Source organism: Phragmites australis, chromosome 7 (genome assembly GCF_958298935.1).
Source record: "Phragmites australis chromosome 7, lpPhrAust1.1, whole genome shotgun sequence".
In the NCBI taxonomy this organism is placed as follows: Eukaryota; Viridiplantae; Streptophyta; class Magnoliopsida; order Poales; family Poaceae; genus Phragmites; species Phragmites australis.
The window spans coordinates 30,928,135-30,947,946 of NC_084927.1; the positions used below are offsets into that span (position 1 = coordinate 30,928,135).

At 48.3% G+C, this 19,812-nt stretch overlaps 1 protein-coding gene across 1 annotated transcript; it reads left to right on the forward strand.

Annotated features, from left to right (window-relative positions):
- Positions 1 to 16,610: 16,610 nt before the first annotated feature.
- Positions 16,611 to 18,174, forward strand: LOC133923615 (cyclin-P2-1-like). The gene has a single exon (XM_062368897.1). The coding sequence runs from the start codon at positions 16,929 to 16,931 to the stop codon at positions 17,619 to 17,621; it is 693 nt and encodes a 230-aa protein (XP_062224881.1). The 5' UTR covers positions 16,611 to 16,928; the 3' UTR covers positions 17,622 to 18,174.
- The last annotated feature ends 1,638 nt before the right edge of the window (positions 18,175 to 19,812 follow it).

Below are 19,812 nucleotides of genomic sequence, written 5' to 3' on the forward strand. Positions count from 1 at the left end.
TATTCACAAGACCTGGACAAAGCTTTTTCTAAAGGTTCACTCCTACATCTGCAACAAAAAAGATAAGGGCGCCGACAGCCTAGTCTGCGGCAGAGGCGTCGGCTGAGTCTTCTGAGTCGTCCCCGGGGGCTGGCGGTGGTGGCACCTCCCGCCTGAAGCCGGCCGCCACCGCAGAGGCGGTACTGCTAACCGCTGCCTGGGCGGCCTCCTCCTCAGCCTCGACCACTCCCTCCCGCGCCGGCTCCAGCGGGAAGTTCGGGTCCCTGCTTCGATAGCAGGCCAAGACATGCTCGGCCACGGCATGAGCCAGGCCGCGTCCCTCCCGGGCGGCGAGCTCCTGGACCGCCCAAGGCAGGGTCTCGAGGCGCTCGCAGACTTGCTGCAGCTCCAGCACTTGCCGCGCGGGGCCGTCGCCCTTCCCTTCGTATCGCCGACGAGCCGCCCAAGGCCGCCTTTCTCCATGGCCCGTCGCATCCGCCGGAGTATATCCTCCAGCATCTGCACCAGGTTAACCCGCGAGACGAAGGCCGCCTCGAGTTTCTCCTTGGCGACTCGCAGCTGTGCCTCAAGTCCCTGGTCCCCGGCCGGACCAGAAGAACCGCCAGCTGCGGCAGGGGCAGCATCCTGCTTCGCCTTGGCCACCACCTCGGACAGGGCTTGTTCACGGGCGATCAGTTCCGCCTCGTGTTTCGCATTCTCTTCCGCCCTGGTAGCCGCGGCGGCCGCCGCGGCAGCAGCCTCGCCTTCCCGGCGACTCAGCTCGCCTTCCCGGCGACTCAGCTCACTCTCCCGCCGGGCCAGCGCCTCCTCCTGCTGGACCACCGAGTCCTCCCGGGCTCCGAGGTCAGACGCAGACAGCGCGTTGTCCACCTCCCGGATGGAGACGTCCTCTTCCCAGCGCTTGATCTCTCCACTGATCCTCTGGAGGTCGTCTTCCCGGCGCTGGAGGTCGGCGCGCGTCTTCTCGACCGCGCCCTCTCGGCGGGCCAGCTCGGCCTGCCGCTCCTCTGCAAGCCGCTCCCGGGACGTAACCGCCGCCTCCCTCACCTGCGCCTGCCCCATCCTGGCAAGGGCATCGGCAGCCTGCCGCCTCGACGCCTCGGCCAGGCGGGCGGCGTCTTCAAGTTCCCGCGCGGCTCCCGCGCGGATGTCATCAAGGAGTTTTTGCTCCCGCACGGTTGCCGCACGGGCCTCCTCTCGGGCGCCGGCCAGCTGCGCCCTCTCCAGTACCAGGCGGGCGCGCTCGGCTTTGAGCTCCCCCTCCTTGGCATCCACCGCCGCGCCCAACTGCTCGACGGCAGCTCGGACGCCTTCAATGGCGGCCGAGAAGGGATCGGTAGGCCGGCCAGGCACCGCGAGCGCCGAGGGCTCCCGGGCTTCTGCGCCGGATCCCTCCAGGGGGGCCAAGCTCTCCGCCGGGCCCTGCGCCGCCATCCGCCCCGGGCTCTGACTGACCGGGGTAGGCTCCTCCGGAACCAAGGCCTCGGACGGCGGCTGCGCTCCTGCATCAGCCGCCTTGGCCACCGGTCCCGACGAGGCATCCGCCTCCACTGTTCTCCGCCCCGGGCTCTCCGCGCCCGGGGTAGGCTCCGCCGGCGCCGTTTCCGTAGTCGCCACCACTACCTCTCTCCCCACAGCCGCCCCGTCGATTGACGCCTCCACGTCAATCGGCGCCTCCGCCGTTCCTACACTTGCCTGCGCTGGCGCAGCGGGCAGGTTCGGCTCCGCCCTTGGCGCCTGCTCCTTCTCCGACGCCGCAACGGCTGCGGCCGGCCTACGGGAGACAAGTAAAAGAGTCAAAACTTAGTTCGGGCCGAAAATACCCATGGGAAAGCAAGAGAAATAAACTCACCGATATCGCCACTTGGCCGCTGGGAGCCGGACGTCCGGGTCCGGTGACGTCGGTCCGGACCCCTCCCGCCGCCTCTTCCGCTGGGGGCTCGGCTGGGCCACAGCACGGGCCTCGGGTGCCGCCGCCCGAGTCTCGGACTCCGCCGTGCAGGTCGCCGGCGTGGTCGCAGGCGTCGGCGCGGGCCCCATCCGCACCAGGCGCGGCTCCAGCACCGGGAACGCCGCCGCTGCCGTCGGCGACGGCGGAGACTCCGGCAGCAGGATCAAATTCCGGGGTCTTTTTCCCCGGTCTCCCGGCGTCGACTCCACGGCGGCTTCGGGGGCAGCCTCTTCTCCGGCGCGGCGGCTGCTGGTTGCGGCAGCCCCGTCGCCGGCCTGCGCCGCGCTGCCAACGCCCTCCTCGCCCAGGAGATCTTCCAGCCCGGGGAGTTCGGAGGCCTCGGGACTCCGGCTTCTTGGCCGGTCCACGGGCCCTTGGGCGTCGAACTCCGGCAGCCGCTTCAGGATAGCCACCCGGTCGGGATTGGCGCAAAGCGCCATCTCCGGCCACGGAAGCTCCGCCCGGCTCACGTCCTCCGACCCGGTGATCACTCGGATCATCCCTCGCAGCTCCGCCTGCCCCAGATCCCAGCTCGCGCCGATCTGGGTCCTGGTGATGTCCTCCGGCCCGGTGTAGAACCAGCTTGGCCGGGCCCGCTCCCGCAAGGGCGCCAGTCGACGTCGCAGGAAGTCCGCGACCACCATAACGGAGGTTAGCCCGGACTCGCGCAGCTCCAGGATGCGCTCCAGCACCGGCTTTAGCCTCGCATCTTCTGGCGGCGGCGCCTCCCACGTCGATCGCCGAGGTTCCGCCGCCTTCTCTGGCAGTTCGAGCCGCTCGTGGGGGTCGGTGTCGACGAAGAACCAGTCCCGTCGCCACTCCTCCCACTTGCTGCGCACCACCTGGGGGATATATTGGTCCCCCAGGCCTTCCCGAAGCCGAAGGTTGCAGCACCCCGCAACATCCGCCGTGGAGTGCCCCCTCTTCTTCCCCACCGGTCGAAGGACGAAGAAATGGCGAAGCAGCGTCGCCGACGGCACCACCCCCACGAACATTTCGCAGAGATGGGCGAAGACCGCCAGCGCCACGACGGAGTTGGGGCTCAGGTGCGCCATCTGGATGCCGTAAGTCTCCAGCACTTGCATGAAGAATGCGGAGAACGGCGGCACCAGCCCCGCCGCCACGAAGGAGGTGAAGAGGACCGTTCGTCCGGGAACGGTCGTCGCCGGCGTCAGTGTTGCCGGCTTCACCGCCACAGCGCCTTCCTGACCCTCCGGCACCAGCAGCTTCCTAATTTTGTCCGCCGCCTCCTCATTCCTCAGGCGAGACTCCGGCAAAATGCTGATCGGAGCCCGATCCCGGCGTCCCCCTCCGACCTTCGACATCTCGTCGGAGAAGAGGGTGGTTTTCGGTGGAAGGAGAGAGAAAAGTAGAAGCACGAAGGAAGCAGAAGCGCGGGTGCGAGGGAGCGTGAAAAAAGGGAACGGACCGATCCTTCCCCCCTTTTTATATCTCAAAATTCAAAAACTGCCGCCCCGACGGTTCGCTCGGCGAAGCGTCGCCTCAATCGACGCAACTGACAGGCGAATCTCCCGCCGATCGCGCGATGTCAGCGTTTTGCCAGGCGTATTTTCCTCGATCTGCGCGGCAACCGCACGGGCCGCCCGTATGATTATCACACCCCTCGGAAGTTGTATGGACACGCGTCCACTCATTTGCCCGTTGGGGTCTGCTTAATGTCTAGAAACCGCAGGGGCCACCTCCGGAAAGCTTGCCGCGTGGCATTCGGCCCGCCTTGACCTCGGTCGCGACGAAGGGCCCATTCGCAGTCTCTGTCCCATCGGCTGCCAAACAGGCCCGGGGGCTACTGTCGGTGTATTTAGAACCAGGGGTCCCTAAGTCCCGAGGCCAAACCGGCCGCCCACCACACATCACCACCCTGCAAGGTAAAAGCAGAAACTCGGGAGAGGGTGCTCGGGGCTGCACGTGGCAGCCCGCGAGGACTCGGTGCCCCGAAGGTCTCACTCAAGTACTCGGGAGAGGGTGCTCGGGGCTACGCGTGGCAGCCCCCGAGGACTCGGTGCCCCGAAGGTCCCTCTAAAGTGCTCGGGAGAGGGTGCTCGGGGCTGCGCGTGGCAGCCCCCGAGGACTCGGTGCCCCGAAGGTCCCTCTAAAGTGCTCGGGAGAGGGTGCTCGGGGCTGCACGTGGCAGCCCGCGAGGACTCGGTGCCCCGAAGGTCTCACTCAAGTACTCGGGAGAGGGTGCTCGGGGCTGCGCGTGGCAGCCCCCGAGGACTCGGTGCCCCGAAGGTCCCTCTAAAGTGCTCGGGAGAGGGTGCTCGGGGCTGCACGTGGCAGCCCGCGAGGACTCGGTGCCCCGAAGGTCTCACTCAAGTACTCGGGAGAGGGTGCTCGGGGCTGCGCGTGGCAGTCCCCGAGGACTCCGTCCCCAGAAGGTTCGCGCAAGATCGATCAAAGACTCAAAGGGCCCCGACGCCAGAGTGTCATCCAGTCAAAGGCCCGATGCCGCATTTAATAGGCGCGCGTGGCCTGGCATTCTGACATCCTGACATTCTCGGCTGCCCACGCCCCAGTGTCAGACCCGGCCATGCCCTGGCAGGGGGGCGTGGGCTCATTAAATGCACGGATCCCGTCCGATTTTCACTTGCGCGCCTCGGGATAACGTTGCCAGAATCGAAGCACTCGACCTGCCACCCTGCCCTGGCAGGAGAACAAGACAGGGCGGGCGCACCGGGCACCTCTGAGGCTGTCCGGTGGGCCCTTTTTTATGGCACCCCGAAGCTTCCGCAGCGGCTAGTGGTCGAATGCGCGCCGCCTTCCTCCACCGCCCCTGTCACTTCGCCAAAATGAGATGATTAGGCCTTTCTCCGTGGCACCTGGGCATTGGCATCCCCTCTTTCCCATTCAGGATATGTCGAGGTCGGCGCATCTATAAAAGGAAAGGAAGGAGGACACCAGGGAAGGAGACGAACGACGAAAAAGAGAAAAACAAGAGGTCAGTCGAAGAACAAGAAATCACCACCCCCGATCACAAGACAATCAAGAAACCAGCTAGCTAGAACATAAGAGCCTCCTGCTCTTTGTAAACAGTTCTCCCTCGAGAACCAGATACACCCTTGAAGGATCCCCTTCAAGGATAGATATAACACTCACACAGGAGTAGGGTGTTACGCCTCCGCGCGGCCCGAACCTGTCCAAAAACCCAGTGTCCCCGCAAGCCATCGCATTTATTTCCTTTTCCACTCATTTCTCGCGCAAACTTTTCTAGGATCATCCCCCGGCCGAATCTCTAAAAAGGGGTCTCTCGGGATCCCTGCGACAGGAGTTCACCCTCCGACAAATTGGGCGCGTGGGTCGGAAATGCGGGAGACCGTGCAAGAGGTTACGGACAAGTTCTTGCGTCTGCCTGTTCTGCATCTGATAGCTCGTGAGCTCAGCCGGAGGACGAGAGGGAGAGAGATTGCCCGACAAACCCATCACATCTATGATAAGATAAAGCCTACATGTCTTCTGCAGCTCTGCTTGTTTGCTGCTAGCTCTGTAGTTCTGCACACACAAGTTCTTGAGCTCAATTTCTCCTTTTCATTTCTCCCACTAGAAATCGTATTACACTCTGAAACTTTGAAGGATGATTCTTTGCGCTATTTCGCATCTCGATGAATTTTCGTTGGGTTTTTCCGCATCTCTACCACCGGCAAAATGGCAATCTGGGAGTTCTGGGGTGGTTGCTTTTTCATTTACCGACCACCCAGACCGCGATTTCTCTTCTTTTTTTAATTTCTCGCTCTACAGATCGAATCAGAGTCCGAAATTTGGCAATATGTGAGGTGCTCCAGCACTCTTATCCATGCATTTTCGCTAGATTTTTGCTCGTCCGTACCGGCGCTGATTGGGGATTATTTGTTATGAGGCCAACTTCAGCGGCACCTGTATCCAGTGCTACTTTACTCCATAAAGTACTGTATCACTCCGGCGGATAATCCATCCAGCGCTACAGTACCAAACAGTGACGCTACAGCTTGCGGAGAAGGAGGGTCTGTATTTTGCGGACTACTGCAGCAGCATATATCACTGTAGCAGTACTGTAGCAACACTGCTCACAGGGACTGACAGTGGGCTCGGAAGCAGAAAACCGCATCGGGTACTGTAGCAGCACTGTTTACAGAGGCTGACAGCGGGTTCCAGAGAGAGAAAAAGAGGAGTAGAAGATAGGAAATGAGATAACTGCTGGAGATGAAAAAATAAGGGATACTGTAATAGTAATAGATGATGCTGTAATAGTATTTTTAGGATGAAAATTTAAGGTAGCTACTGGAGATGGTTGGTCGTTATTTCGTTTACCGACCACCTCAGGCCGCGATTTCACATTTTCATATCTCTTTCTACGTATCATATCAGCATCTGAAATTTTGCACCAAGATTCGCAGCTCCATTCCCCATCTACATGATTTTCCCAGGAACTGTTAGCATCTGTATCTCCGGGAAAACATGGATCTGCGGTGGTCGTGGTTTGGTTTATAACGGCTAAACGACCCGTCCCCGGCGCCTGTTTCGTCCTCTGCTTTTCTAGTTGTCCTCCCACGCATACTTGCCGCCGGCGCAAGGGGCCAAATTGGTTAAGGAAAATGATGGGAAGTGAAACTTGGGATCCGATTCGGAGCGTCGGCGGCAAGATCCATTGCTGCTAGCGCCGAACCGGCCATGGCTGTGTCGACGTTGAGAGAGAACGCGCGCAGATTTTTTTTAAATATATTTATTTATTATTGGTAATACAAAATTAGACCCCGTTTGCAAATTTCACATAAGTAAATCCCTGTAGCCCAAGCATGAATCGACAAGAGAAAATTTGCTCTTTGATTGGACTATTTTTCAAAAAATCAGAAAAATATTGTGTTCTTTTGCTCGGATCTTTAAAATATTACAAAAAATATCTTCATGTGCTCCACAAAATTTCAGCTCAAACAACGAAATTTTCATTGATAAGCAAAAAGACTAATTTCTGGGAAAGAAAAACTTATATTTTTTTGGTTTCATATTGTACAAGACATTATTTATGTTCAAAATTTATGAAAAAACTTGAAGGTAGTATCCTCTACACCACTATTTTTTGTTTTGAAGGTTGAGAGCAAATTAACACAATATTTTTATGCTTTTTGCAATTCTTGAGCAACAAATAGATGATTTTTTAAAATGCCGCACAATGTTCGGGCGACTGGGCCTTATTGCCTGTTTGTTGGACAACATGTTCTATTTCTGTAAAAATTTCATACTAATGCGTAATATATTACATTATTATTTAAGTGTTAAAAGAACCCATCATATTTGTTTTTAGAGTCATAAAATTACCATATTTATCAAAAAAAAAATCTAAATTACTCATTGTACTCATTGTTACGAACATCTGATGGTCTAGTTTAAACCAAAGAATCTATATTAACATGAATAATAAATAACTAAATTCGGAATTAAAATTTATGCAAAATTAACCGTTTGATTTCCATACGGTTTGGAAAGAAAAATATCTAAATAAAATTAATAATAATTTACATTTTGATTAGAATAGAAAAAATAAGGATCCATTCCAAATATAGTGTTAGAAAAAATCAAATTATTATAAAACTAAATACCTAAATAATAGTTCATGTAATATAATTAATCAATAGCTAAATTTCATAATGAAGAGTAATGAAATTTTTTCAAAATTCTTACTAAGATAATAGATTAAAAAACATCGTGTAGCTCCAAGTTATCACATCAAACAAACAGCAAGCAAGACACAACACACAAGTAAGACAAATCTATTTTAATTTTAGTTAGACTAACTACACCTATCATATGATTTTGACAGTTGATCAAAATGTATATGAAATGAAATAATACGTGTATATGATTCAGGTATAAGTTTGAAGTATAAATATTTTTTCTCTTCTACTAACATAATTGTTATCTCTTCTTCTAATGTTATGTATTTTGTAACCAAATGATACTAACCTCATAAAAGAAGCTACATAGACTAATTTTAATCAAAAGTTATCGTAATAAAAATATTACAATCAGAATAGACATGCTATTAGCTTGAACCACCTTACTAGTTTAATAATATTAGTAATAAATAAGAAAATATCTGCGTGCTGGGAGGGAAAAGTGACGGCATACGAAGGAGGGGCCCAAGGCCTGCATCTCGAACCCTGGATGGGCCAAAACAAAACTGGGCCTAGAATTATTAAGGCCTCTCTGATTATCCGGGCCTGCTCCCATCCGAACCTGCACCATGCGAGAGTGAAACGCACCCTCCCTCCCGGGCTGCCGTGACCCATGCGTTTTTCACTTAACCACAGTACTCCACAGGAGCCCGCGCACTTGATACCATCACGACCCGTGCGGCCGTGCAAGCCACCTCCACACGATGGTACGTAACACCGCGAGCCACCGTGCGGCGAGCGTGCGTGGCTCCCGGAGCCGGCCTGCCTGACGCACGTTACGGTTGGCCGAATTCTCGCGGAATGGAAGATCACGTGCGATTGGGGAGGGAGCCGGCAAGCAGTGGCGGACAGTGTCGAAGGTTTTAAGTAAGGCGGACTTCATCTCGGAACCAATCAATAATGCTCACTATGCACTGCTTTGCAGTGTGTATGCTGCTGCAGGAAGATGGGAAGGGTGCAACGGACCTTACGTATTTCATATAATTGGCCAAATACACCATTGTATAGACTCGTTATTACCAAATAAAAATAATATACCACAAACAACAACCTATGCTTCCTGTTGTGTATAAGAAAAGTTGCATGTGTTCTGTTATCCATACTGTTGTGCATAAGAAAAGTTGCATGTATTTCTGTTTGCACGTCCACATAATCTGAGTGGTTAAGCGTGCAATAAAAGCTAGTAATTTACTGCATGGTTCGTCCATATGTACCATGTTTTATATTTCTTTGTATAAGACTATGCAACTTATTATCAAGTTTTACATTTACGAAAAAATATGAGATGTCTATAACATTCATGGTTTCTTCTGTGGTGCTTTACCTGGTTGCATGTTATTGACTCTGAAAAATTTAGCTCAGTTGTTATAGCCAATGGGTTCATACTTCATGCACGATACATTCATGTGTCATTGACATTGAATAAAAATATCATGCTACAAGCATATTGATGTTTCCAAGAAACGAATTGCAATTGGCTATCAGCTTAAACAACAGCAGAGTAATATGTTTATACTTTGTAACCTTATAGTCATCTGATTGACTTGTTTGAACATCCATGGTTGAGATCGAGTCATGTAGCAGATGGAGCTGGTGATGTCTCCTTTGCCTTTGTTTGAGCGGTCCATGACAGTCTGAAGGTTCTGTATATTTAAAATCCTGATTGTGTTATATAGCCCCACATCGGTTTCTTCTCCCTCTGCACTATAGGACTTCGTTTACTTGATTACTTCATCCGTTTGTATTCAACTTGATTGAATTTGATGTTTTCACGAATATGGAATTCAGCAGGGATGATTGCAATTTTGTGATAGAGGATGGCAACAATGATGCTAGCTGATGATACTTCCTTCGATTTTGGAATCCACGGAATATCCTTAATTCTTACATCTGACAAAAACAAGTACTCTTGACATAGATTTATTGGATACTGAACTAGCTACTCTTTTTACTTATTGGTAGTTAAGAGATTGAAATAAATTTAACAATCTGGCGTACACTTCAGAAAATGAGGATTCCATTGATGATATGAAGACGATATTCATCCTAGCGTGTTGAGGAGGTTGAATGTCACGGAGGTGATTTATCCGCCTTCTGCAACTGTTGGAAAAATCATAAGCGTTTTGGAGCTGAATCAGTGAAGTGTTTTTCAAGTGCAATGTACCACTACAGTAGCTTCACAGTTCAACATCCCCAATTTTGCTTATGCACACCTGTTAGATTCTGATCTCTTCGACTCTTCCTTATTGTGTGCACAGCTGCAAGAGTTTGTTTAAATGGGCTAGAATTAAAAGCTAGAATGAAGCATAGTTTCAAAATTAATTCTTAACTAAACAAAGCCTAAAGATCCTTTGGACTTCATTTCTCTTACTAAATGGTAAAACCAAATTTTAGTTGATTAGTCAAAACTGATCTGATACTGTGATCTTCTCAGATTGAATACCTATGGCAACATACTACTTACTTGAAACTCTATTTTGTTATAGTGCTCGACAAGGAAAACTTGCAAAGAGTCATTGGTATGTCATTGATGTACATATGTGTTTTCAAAATTCACACTGATTTATCTATACACTGTTTCTCTTTATCATACACGTCTATATTGTGCATGTAAACAATATAGATTAAAAATTAATTTATATCTTGATGAAGCCTAAGGATACTTTGAACTTCATTTGTCTTACTGAATGGTAAACCAAATTTTAGCTAATTAGTCAAACTGATCCGATACTTTGTTCTTAAAAGGTAGCAGGTAGGGAAGAATGTCTATGTGAGGCTTGCAAAGCTTGTATTTTGATTTTGGCACCTAAGCAGTTTTCTTGTAACACATTCATTCTTTTGGCTTATGTAGTCTGTGGATCTGGAGGGACGGCTAACATAACTTCTGATTACTTATTTTGCTAGAAGAATATGTATCAATATCTTCAACCTATCGTTTATTGCTTCTTTCGTTTCTTATATTTTGCAGCTTGCTACATGACTAATCCAATTTTTTAATTTCTTTTGTCTATATCTACGTTCTTATGTTGTCAGGCTGCAAGATGTAGGATACTTTTAGAGCTGGTACCTGAGTACAGGGTGCCGAGAAGTTTTTTCATATGCATGGTTTTGTAAGTGTCAAGATTGACTCTTACAAAAGTATATACTTTTATTCCTGCAAGCTATGAACATTTTATTTAGCCAAGATGAGCCTTTTATGATTTTGCATTCATTTTTGTTTACATTTCCATTGCTTTTCAGTTGTTACATTCATCATCTATAATCCATTTCCTCTGTTTGCTCATTCTGCAAATATAAGATGGAATTTTTTTTGTTTATTATATCTTCTTGATAAGCCAAGATAAGTGTGGCAGATAAAGCAACGCGCTATTGGAGAAAGCTAGGAACAGAGGCAGTTGGGTTGTTCATAAGAAGATATTATGACGGGATGTTGGATGCGCATCCAACGGTTAGGGATGTTCGACCGAAAAAAACTCCACTTTTTAGTCACTAAGAATATTATATACAAAGATATTTTTATATATAGATGTCTCTAGAATGTTACTGCAAAGATGTTATTTTTGTTAGATTCATGTTAGATAAGAAATCAATAGTACGTTGTTGTAATGTTGGGCATCATAGAGCATTATTGTTCTATTAATTAAGTATTATTTTTAGTATCATGTTTTGTTTTCTATGTGAAAAGTAAAATAAAATTATGTGTGAGATGTAGCAACTATTGCAATGTATGGGTGGCAGATTAGGATCGGTTGGAACGCACACGGGCATGGCACTAGTAATGAAATGTCTCCAGATCCATCCAACTGTTGGCCACAGGTAATCAGTGCTTCTCCCACAAGTAGAACTGTTGCCAGATGGACGTACAGATCAAGATGTCCTTGATATGAAGTCAGACTGAATCGGTTGGGTCACGAGGCACGTCGAGAGTGACTGATCTGGGCCAAGTCGCCTGTGCTACGTTTGGTGTTTAGTAATCCAGACTGCCAGAGCGCAGATTCGCTCCTGAAAAAGCTGTACGTCAGTAGCGTGCACCCGCGCAACTGCTATTTACATCTCACCACAGGCAGTGCACGGTGTTTCGATTCATGCACGTTTTGAGATTTAGCGAGGACTTTCTGTAGCTATTTTTTTATACATCAGGACACATTTGTATATACATAATCCCACGGTTGATAAAGTAGGCTGTAGCGACGTTTGTTCCCAGCATAGTACGATAGGATCCCCTACGCCCCTTCTTTCGCCAAGAAAAAAAAAATCACATTTTTCTGCTTTACATGAGGCTGCTAAGCTGCTTTGCCATTGAATTGGTATGGCACATACTGAAAGGTCACCGCAAGTTTTTTTTTAGACAAATTAGCCTGTTGAACTTTCAACTGAAAGAATGCTGGTACACATCATCTTTAACAGATCCATTTTTGTATTCTTGCTGCAATCAATATGTCAACTCCTCGATGCTCTTGCCCTCTGCTCACAAAATACAATATCTATGTCATCTCAAACAGCCCTACTAGAACAAACGTGTCTGCAGTAGGAGCCTTTCCTGCAAGCACCGGTTGTTAGAACGCCAACGCCACCATTGTCGCCTGCAGGACCTTGACATCTTAACAAAGAAAATGCCTGCTAACTATCCTCGTAAACTACATATTGGGCCGGCAAGGAAGAGATTAAAAGAACCGGTTCTTCACCAGCCAGGCCACGCGTCATAACGATGGCAAGAAATGCTCGTGTACCATATCAGCAGGTAGCACGTACGCCCGGGCGAGTCAGAAATAGTTAATACTGAAAGAATAGATAGGCAATTGGTACGTGAAAAGCAGCGTACAATTTCTTTACTCATGATCTAGAATTTATATAGATACATGAGCAGCTATGCTGCTAATTACCTAGCAAATCCTAAGCCCAATTCCTCAGAGTTGAGGTTCATCATCATGTCAGTGGAGTGCCTGAAGAATCATTCTTCAGCGTTGGGCCAAGCTTCAGACTCGGGTGCGCTCGCTTCAGACTCGGATGCCTGCTGTCGACAACAGCATGACAGGAACACTTATATATATGTAGACTTTGAACCTGATGGTCTGCAGACTGAATATTTTGACAGCCTCGCTCAATCACAACATGGGCGCTTCATGTTGAGATTGGGATAGCTTGCACAAAATGGAGATCTTGGCAGGGCCTTAGTAAATATGTCAGCTAATTTATCTTTGGATAAAATAAACCGAACCTTCATTGCTCTCTGAGACACTTGTTCATGAATAAAGTGGATCCACTTCAATATGTTTGGTCCGAGCATGAAATACTGGATTAGTAGTAAGATATGTTGCGCCAAGATTGGCATACCATAGAATGGGTGCCTTGAACATCATAACTCCGAGTTCCTTCAACAGAGACTGCAACTAGATAATTTTAGCCCTCACATTTGCAATTGCCTTTGTATTCGGCTTTAGTGCTTGATCATGACACCATTTGTTGTTTGCGTGAGCTCCAGGACACAAGATTAGGTTCTAAAAACACTGCAAAGCCACTTGTCGATCTTCGATCATCTGGGCAGCCAGTCCAGTTAGCATCACTAAGGCACTCAGTGTTATAGCAGCTAAAGATTGAATTTTCAGACCAAGGTCCCTTTGATATAGCTCAGTAATCTTTTGATAGCAGCCTAGTGCACATCAGTGGGATGTTGTAAGTACTGACACACTCGATTGACAGCAAAGGAAATGTCAGGGCGAGTGATGGTCAGATATTGAAGTCCCCCAGCAATGCACATGTACTGAAAATGTTCAAGTATTCCTTGTTCTTTAGTTAGTTTTTCACTGGAAGACATGGGTGTTGATACATACTTGCAGGTGTCCATATGTGCCCTCTTTATTAGATCCATGGCATATCTTTTCTGAGAAAGTAAAATGCCATCTTTCTCTAGTTTTACCTCAATGCTGAAAAAGTATTCCAGTGGACCCAGATCCTTGATTGCAAATTCATTCTTCAATCTTGTGAACAGTTGTGCAGTAGCTTGCTGTGCGCTCACAATAACAATATCATCCACATGGATGAGCATATGCATGGTTATCTTACCCTGGTTGAAGACCAATAGTGAAGGTTCTGCCTTGGATGACCTGAAGCCAAGTTCTTCCAATTTGCAGGTTAGCCGAGAGTGCCAGGCTCGAGGTGCTTGCTTGAGACCATACAATGCTTTCTTGAGATGACAGACATAGTTGGAAGGATAATTGGGATTCTCATATCCCTGTGATTGTCTCATAAAGACTTCTTCTTCGAGCAGGCCATGTAAAAAGGTATTTTGAACATCAATTTGATGCATATGACATTCCTTTGAAACTGCCAAAGAGATAATTACATAAATTGTGGTTGGTTTCTCAACTAGACTGTAAGTGTCACTTTAATCCACCCCATATCTCTGTTTGAAACCCTTTGCCACAAGACGTGCTTTAAATCGGTCAACCGATCCATCAGCCTTCCTTTTCACCTTATACACCCATTTGCAGTCAATTAGATTTATACCTTTCCTTGGTGGAACCAGGGTCCAAGTGTTATTTTTGAGCAATGTTGAGTATTCTAAATCCATTGCATCTCTACAATTAGGATTGGCAAAGGCCTGAGTGAAGTTGATTGGTTCTAAAGGTGTTGTCGGATTTCTGGCAGTGATTTCGCCTATCCAATGAACTGTTCCATCAGTGAACGCCTTGGGGCGCCAAGTAATGTCACATAACCTTGTACACATTGGGTGTTGATGGATTGTCAAGGGATGCCTATTTACGGCTCCCTCCATTTGCTGTTCAATAGACTCAGTTCTTGCTCTATTATTTGACAGAACTGTTGGGCTACCAACTGAACCACCTGTAGAAGAGCCACTAGTAAAGGACATGTAATGGTTAGCATCATGACTAGGCAAGTCATCACCCACATAAGAATTCCCTGTAGCTGGACTATTTGAGAGTGAATTTAGTGAACTGTAGAGGAAGAATTGTCTAGACTGGTGAGGACTTGCTCAGTGTACTAAATTTTTTTGGACAATGTAGGGAGGATAGTTGGATGATGTAAAGACATAGGTGTTTGCACTGATGATTTGAGATGAGCAAAAGGAAACACTAACTCATCAAAGATTACATCTCGAGAGATATAAGCACGACATGTGGAGGGATGAAGGCATTTGTACCCTTTGTGAGATGAGTTATAACCTAAAAATACACATTGTCTAGTTCTGAAACTCAATCTCTTAGTGTTGTAAGCATGCAGGTTTGGTCAACACGTACAACCAAAGACACGTAGAAAATAATAATCATGCTCAGTCTTGAATAATTTGTGCATGAGTGTCATGGCCTAAGGTATGACTAGGCATGTTGATAAAAAAAACAAGCAGCGTGAAATGCCTCATCCCAGAACTTCAATGGCATGTGAGACTGGGCTAGAAGTGTAAGACCAATGTTGACAACATTGTGATGTTTCCTTTCAACAACACTATTTTGCTGATGTGTATGTGGACATGGAATGTATGTGTGGTCCCTTAACGAGAAAAATAATTATGGAGACGATGATACTCTCCCCCGGTCTAATTGAACACAGTGAATTTTAGCATTGAGAGAAGTTTCAACTAGCTTTTGGAACTGAAGAAACACGTGTTCAACATCAGGCTTACACTTAGGAAGTAAATCCACACAAATTTGCTAGTCACCAACAAAACAAACGTAATATTTGACATTGTTGACTGAAGCAACTGCAGGTCCTCATACATTAGTGCGAATAATTTCTAAAGGAAATGAACTTTTATGGGTAGATGATGTAAAGGGTAGCTGGTGAGCTTCCCTTGCTAACATGCATCACAGATGTGACTAGATAAATCTTCTGGTTCTATTCCTATTTTATTTTGTTGGAGAATCTGACAAACAACAGGAGTTGGATGGCCGAGCCGTCGGTGCCAATTTTGTTGAGTGGTCTTGGCTGACAGAAGCGCCTGATGAAGGTCTTTATTTGAGAGAACATAGAGCCCATTCTTACACCTACCTTTGAGAATGGTTTTCCTCATGGCCACATCCTTAATAAAGAATGAATTGGGGTAAAATTCAATGAAGGCGTTGTTGTCGGATGCAAGCTTATGAACAGAAAGCGGGTTTCTATTGATTTGAGTGGTGTGTAAAACATGATTCGAGACTAAAGGATTAATTGATCCAGCTATAGAAGAATGCCCAATATGAGAGATAGACAAACCTGCTCTGTTGGCCACCTGCACCTGATTGCCTCTAGTGTACCTTTCCTTCATTACAGGCATTCCAGATCATGTGTAATGTGATCTGGATCTGGTTCTTCCGTGTCACCGTACCACTTGTTGTCGATGGTGTAGCTATTACTGGTCACAGCGACAACAATGTCGTTGTTCTGGTAGTTGTGATCAAATCGATGCCAAACTGCGAATTGCATTGTGTCCGACCTTATCACAGACCTGGCACACAACATCACGGGCATTTGAGTTGGTTGATTGCATGGAGGGAGAACCGGTGCGACCACCACAACCTCCCTGAGCTCGGCCTCCACCATGTCCTCGTCCACGGCCGTTCCTGCCACTTCCTCTTCCATGACTCATATTTACAGAGTTAGCAGAAGAAACTTGTATGGTGCTGTTGTGCTGCTCCAGCCTGAGCTCATAGCTCAGCATATGCACATACACACCATTGATGTGGATGTTGTTTGTGCGTATGGTGATACTTGTCACCAATGGTTTGTACTCAGATCCGAGACCTCAAAGCATGTATCGTTCGTCAGCGTCGGGCCGAGGGGCGCGCTTGCTTCAGACTTGGACACCCGTTGTCGACAACAGCACGATAAGAAAAGTTACATAAGACTCTGAACCCACGACGGTCTGCAGATTGAATATTTTGACAAATACCAGTACGGCCTTCGCCGACAGGATAATCTGCAGGCAGTACTTGCTTTCTCCGTCGTGATTTGTCATAAATCCAGCCTCGTCGATCACGGATGCCCCAACAGCACTGCCAGCTAAAACAATCAATCTCTGTCAGTTGCTGCATTCGTCGTGCGTGTAAACACAAGCTACTAGTGCACTCTGAATTTCTTTTACTAATACCTTCGCTTCCGCGCTCCTTCCTCGTGTCAACTTCACCAGTTCAGCTCCGCCATTGTTTATAGCTTCTCCACTCCACAACTTTGCGGCGGCCTCATATGTACAAGTAGCCACAGTTCACGAGCTTGTAGTGCAGTGCAGTATATAGGTGTGGCCAATAACGCAGCTTGCCATTTGCTAGCACAGATCCCCGAGCGTGAGTCGTGACTCGTGACCACCAACAATTCAAGAAATGGCATCAAGTGAGCTGCCGCCTGACGTGTTCTCCTTCCCGTGCCTGGACGACGGCACGCCGACGGCGCTGTCGCCGCAGGTCGTGATCTCGGTGCTCGCGTCCATCCTGGAGCGGCACATCGCCCGCAACGAGCGGGCCTTGGCCAGGAGCCGCGAGGCGGCGGACGACGCTGAGGCGGGAGACGAGTCGGCAGCGTCGACGGCGACGAGGAGGGTGTGGGCGTTCGACAGCGGCACAGTGCTGGACATGAGCCTGCACGCGTTCCTGGAGCGGTTCTCCCGGTACGCGCAGGTCTCGCCGCAGGTGTACGTCGTGGCGTACGCGTACCTGGACCGGCTCCGGCGGGGCGACGCCGGCGTGCGCGTCGTGCGCGCCAACGCGCAGCGCCTGCTCACCACGTCCATCCTCGTCGCCTCCAAGTTCGTGGAGGACAGGAACTACAAGAACTCGTACTTCGCGGCGATCGGCGGGCTGAGCGCGGCGGAGCTGAGCGAGCTGGAGCTGGACTTCCTCTTCCTGATGCAGTTCAGGCTCAACGTGTGCGTGAGCGTGTTCCAGAGCTACTGCCGCCACCTGGAGCGGGAGGTGAGGTTCGGCGGCGGGTACCGGGTCGAGAGGCGCCTCGAGAAGGCGCTTGTCTGCGCGGGAGAAGCGCTGGCGCAGCACCGACAGGCGGCGGCGGCTCAGTAAAATTACAGTCTAGCTCGAAATCTTCGACGGCAAGAAGCTTGCAGAGCTCCAGGTAGCCGCGGCCGTCCAGCCATCTCAGCTCCATCACCGGCAACCAGGCAGCCACTGCACGGATTGATCTCTGTGGCATCGCCGGTAGAGACGATGTCGGTGGCCAAAGGCCGATATATGTACATAGCATAATCATGGCTAGTCTATGAGTTTGCCGAGTTAGATTTGCAAGCAGTGTGCATTGCAGCTGTTCACTTTTTTATCAATTTTCTGGCAGAGGAACAGTTGCTTTTGACACAATAAAATTGGTTCCAGCAGCTAACAGAACGGATTGGGACTGGCTGTTCGACAGAACTATGAGATACAGGGACCAGCACTAACTTTGCCACTGCTTTACCTCAACTCACGGGCCACGGGCCAGCTTATGTTGATGCCAACGACGACAACAAATGATTCCATATCAGCGCGTAAACGAGCAGGAAAAATATATTTGCAAGATGCGATCGTGTTGTCGGTGCGACATCGCCGTCAGATAGCTTTGCAGATAATAAAAGGTGGTAGGCACAGCACATCCCCGCACGCCGCAGCAACTCAGCTGCCCTTCCCCCACAGGGATACGGCCCATAAGGACAAGGACTCCACCATATCAGATCATCGGATTCTACCATTGTTGAGGCTTAAAAAAAAGATCATCAGATTCTGACGAAGCAGATGTAGGGAAGATAGCCCTGTTCCATGCTTAGAAAAACTTCACTGGTGATTGGAAACTAGAACAAGCACAGCACGTCAGAAACTTTCCAATACAAATTGTGACAACATTGACGATAAAGAACTGCTCTTGTAATAATATATAGGAAAAATCTGGTCAGTAACAGTACAAGCATGTATACTATAATTTGAGTATTCTGTAGGCAGGAGCGATTCATAGTTAAGCATAGGGCAATGGGAGGAGAGGTGTTGAGAGGATGACCCGGTGGCATAAGTGGATCCTGGACCCGGTGTCGGTGGCAATGTCATCGGTTGATATTGACCCTGATTTGATAGCATCGGACAGTTTCCCTTTACAACCTCAGCACACACCAAGCCAATTCGTTCGGAGACACTGCACATTACTTGCTATGGTAACAATGTCATCAGTTGATATATGCAAATTCCCCATGACCAAAATGGTACCTATTAACAGAAATATTAGAAATCAGCATAACTTCAACATTTGACAAACTGATTGCTAATCGTATCATGCCAAATAGAAGCGGAGTAGCATCAAAGGATCGACCCGAATGTTCTTGAGTGTTATATTCTCCTATCCTAAAACCACGAAGACGCTAAATTTGATTGTACTAAACATATGTGCAATGGTAGTTGACATGTATCTTGCATGAGGGCATCTGTCTTGTTCGTTTCCAGAAATCTGTTGGCAGATTAAGGGACTTTGAAATTGGTCATAGAAACAGGCCCAAGGCCAGTATACCCTATAAAAGATTGGTTGCACCTACCGATCAAGAAAATCTTGTTACGGCATGGGCGCATGGTGGAGAGCGAGCCATGGGTACGCATCAGCAAAGAGAGGTATGTGGTGCCCATGGTATCTACTTTGAGCCTTCTGGAGGGCACTTGCTGATTCATCTGCATAAAAGTTGAATAAGCCCACAGGTTGGTCTTAACAAGAACTGTACTACGAATGAAACAAGAAATATACTACACATACGAAAAGAACAAAGTGTATTACTCACATTGTGACACAGAACTAGATGAGAGGAAGCAACAGTTTTCAAGAGATGTCAAATAATGCTAATTATAAATTTCCCAGACAGGAAACATATGAAAAGTTGACAAGGTAATTACGCTTCTTTCCACCTCCTAGAAACATTTTGAAATCCAGCTTCGTATTAAAACCACAAGATGTCAATAGCAAGCAAGACCTATTATCTTATTGCACAACTGATCAGACCGACGGAGGCTCTCAGTGATACTTTCCGCTGTAAATGTCATCCCAACCGTTATCATTTAATGATTAATATTGTTAGTGTTATTTTTTTAAGTTCTAGAAATTTTAGTGCTCACTGTAACAACTTTATGGATGCTTAAGAGACTCAAACCAGATGTTTTTGGGATCACAAATACTACGAAGTTAGTTGTTTAATACCAATTCAGGACAACCTCAAGCATCAACTTGATCACAATAATAAATAATCATATG